This window comes from Microtus ochrogaster, chromosome 10 (assembly GCF_000317375.1).
Source record: "Microtus ochrogaster isolate Prairie Vole_2 chromosome 10, MicOch1.0, whole genome shotgun sequence".
Taxonomy (NCBI): domain Eukaryota; kingdom Metazoa; phylum Chordata; class Mammalia; order Rodentia; family Cricetidae; genus Microtus; species Microtus ochrogaster.
In genome coordinates, this window is record NC_022016.1 from 24,022,464 (window position 1) to 24,024,339 (window position 1,876).

The window sequence follows — 1,876 nt, forward strand, 5'->3', positions numbered from 1 at the left end:
AAGAGAGAGAGAGAAAGGAAGGAAGGAAGGAAGGAAGGAAGGAAGGAAGGAAGGAAGGAAGGAAGGAAGGAAGGAAGAGTCTAAGTTCTCTTAAGGATCATTGGCAATCTTGTCATTTTCTGCCTTAACAGTATATCTCCGTTCAGTCACCATAAGCCTTTCAATTGAAACTAAGAAACTAAGCATGTTTACAAGTCAAGGAGTTCCTTACTGGAGGACATCTGTGGGTCTGTCACCAGCTAGAGAATAATACTATTATTGATAATTCTGTTCCTCAACTTATACACACTCAGCAGAGTCTAGGCTCCCGGCTTGTGCTGAGTGTGTGGAATCCTGGAGCTGACAGTTGCAGAAGAGAGAAAGAGCTATTGTATAGGGAGAGATGTATGCGCTCCTCCTATTTAAGAAAATAAAAAACCCAGAAGTGATAAAGCAAAACATTAAAGATAAAAGTATCCACCCAAGTGGAAAACTTTTGTATTAGTTGCTTATTTCAGCTTTAGACCTCACAGAAATACTTAGTGCAAAGTAATTAAACTTTAATACATATATAAATATATGCACAAGCATGTGTTATATATATATATGTGTGTATGTATATATATATATATATACATACACATATATATGCAGAAACTACAGAAAGAGGAATGCAGATAGAATCTCCATTGTAGCTAGGTTACAGACAGCCCAGACATCCGGTGGGTTGCTCCCAAGACTGTAGCCTCCTATATTTGTGCTGAGATTTGAGGCTTAGGAAGCATTCTTGCCAAGGTTGAATTCTGCCTCTTGATGAAGTTTCAGCCTAGTGAGAGCTTTGGTTCTCTGGAGAAGCAGTGATCGGCCCAGGGCACTGGGTTGGTGTGACAGGTCACTAAGGAGGGTTGGCAATTTGCACGTCCGCCCTGATGACTCCCCTTGCTTCTGTAGGTGGGAGGCCACCCCGTGGACCGCGTGCTCCTCCTCGTGTGGGGGGGGCATCCAGAGCCGGGCAGTTTCCTGTGTGGAGGAGGACATCCAGGGGCATGTCACTTCAGTGGAAGAGTGGAAATGCATGTACACCCCTAAGATGCCCATCGTGCAGCCCTGCAACATTTTTGACTGCCCTAAATGGCTGGCACAGGAGTGGTCTCCGGTAACTGTGCCCTCTTTCTTTATTCATTAGGAGAGTAAGTCCACTCTTAGCTCACACCGCCATGCTCCTCTGAGTGCTCTGTTGCAGTACCATCCTTCTCTGCCTGAGGTCTCAAAGCCTGTCATCTTAGCTCCTGGAGGACGAGTGCCCAATCTGACCAAACATTTGTTAATCTTCCTCCGAGTTACTTCAGCTTCGCTTCTTCTTCTCCCTATTGGGAAGCAAATGCCTTTGAAGAGTTATGAGGTTGAAGGAGCCTTCCTCTCCGAGAGCTGCGTCCATGAGATAGCACAGCAGATTTAATTTTTTATTATGTTTGTATTATGTAAAGTGGGTCTGGATAGTTTAAATATACAACTATGAATATATTCACTGAGAAGAAAAATGATTAGATGAAAATAGCATAATAGTTAAAAGTAGAAATGAAATAGAATTATTGAAACCAAAAATGCTACCAATGTTAACTATTATCATGGCTATAATTGAGCTTAAAACATTCTTAGCTGTGTGTGTGACTCAGGTCTGTAATCCCAGCTTCAAGAGGATTGCAAGTTCAAGGCCTATTTGGGCTACATAGGTAAACTCTAACTCAAAAAAAGAGTAAATTTTAAAACAAAAAGTCTAGTGATATGGCTCAATGGTAGAGCACTTGCCTAGTATGTCCAAAGCTCCAGGTTCAGGTTCAGTCCTTAGTACTGTACAAACACACACACACACACACACACACACACACACACACAC

General features: G+C 42.4%; 1 protein-coding gene across 2 annotated transcripts in view; it reads left to right on the forward strand.

Moving 5' to 3' along the window:
* The window catches only part of Adamtsl1 (ADAMTS like 1), a 387,047-nt gene that overhangs the window by 192,774 nt on the left and 192,397 nt on the right, over positions 1-1,876 (forward strand). For both annotated transcript variants that reach the window (XM_005352697.2, XM_026782337.1), the window contains one exon: positions 931-1,135. In XM_005352697.2, coding sequence (XP_005352754.1) covers positions 931-1,135 — 205 coding nt within the window. The remainder of the gene's footprint in view (positions 1-930; positions 1,136-1,876) is intronic.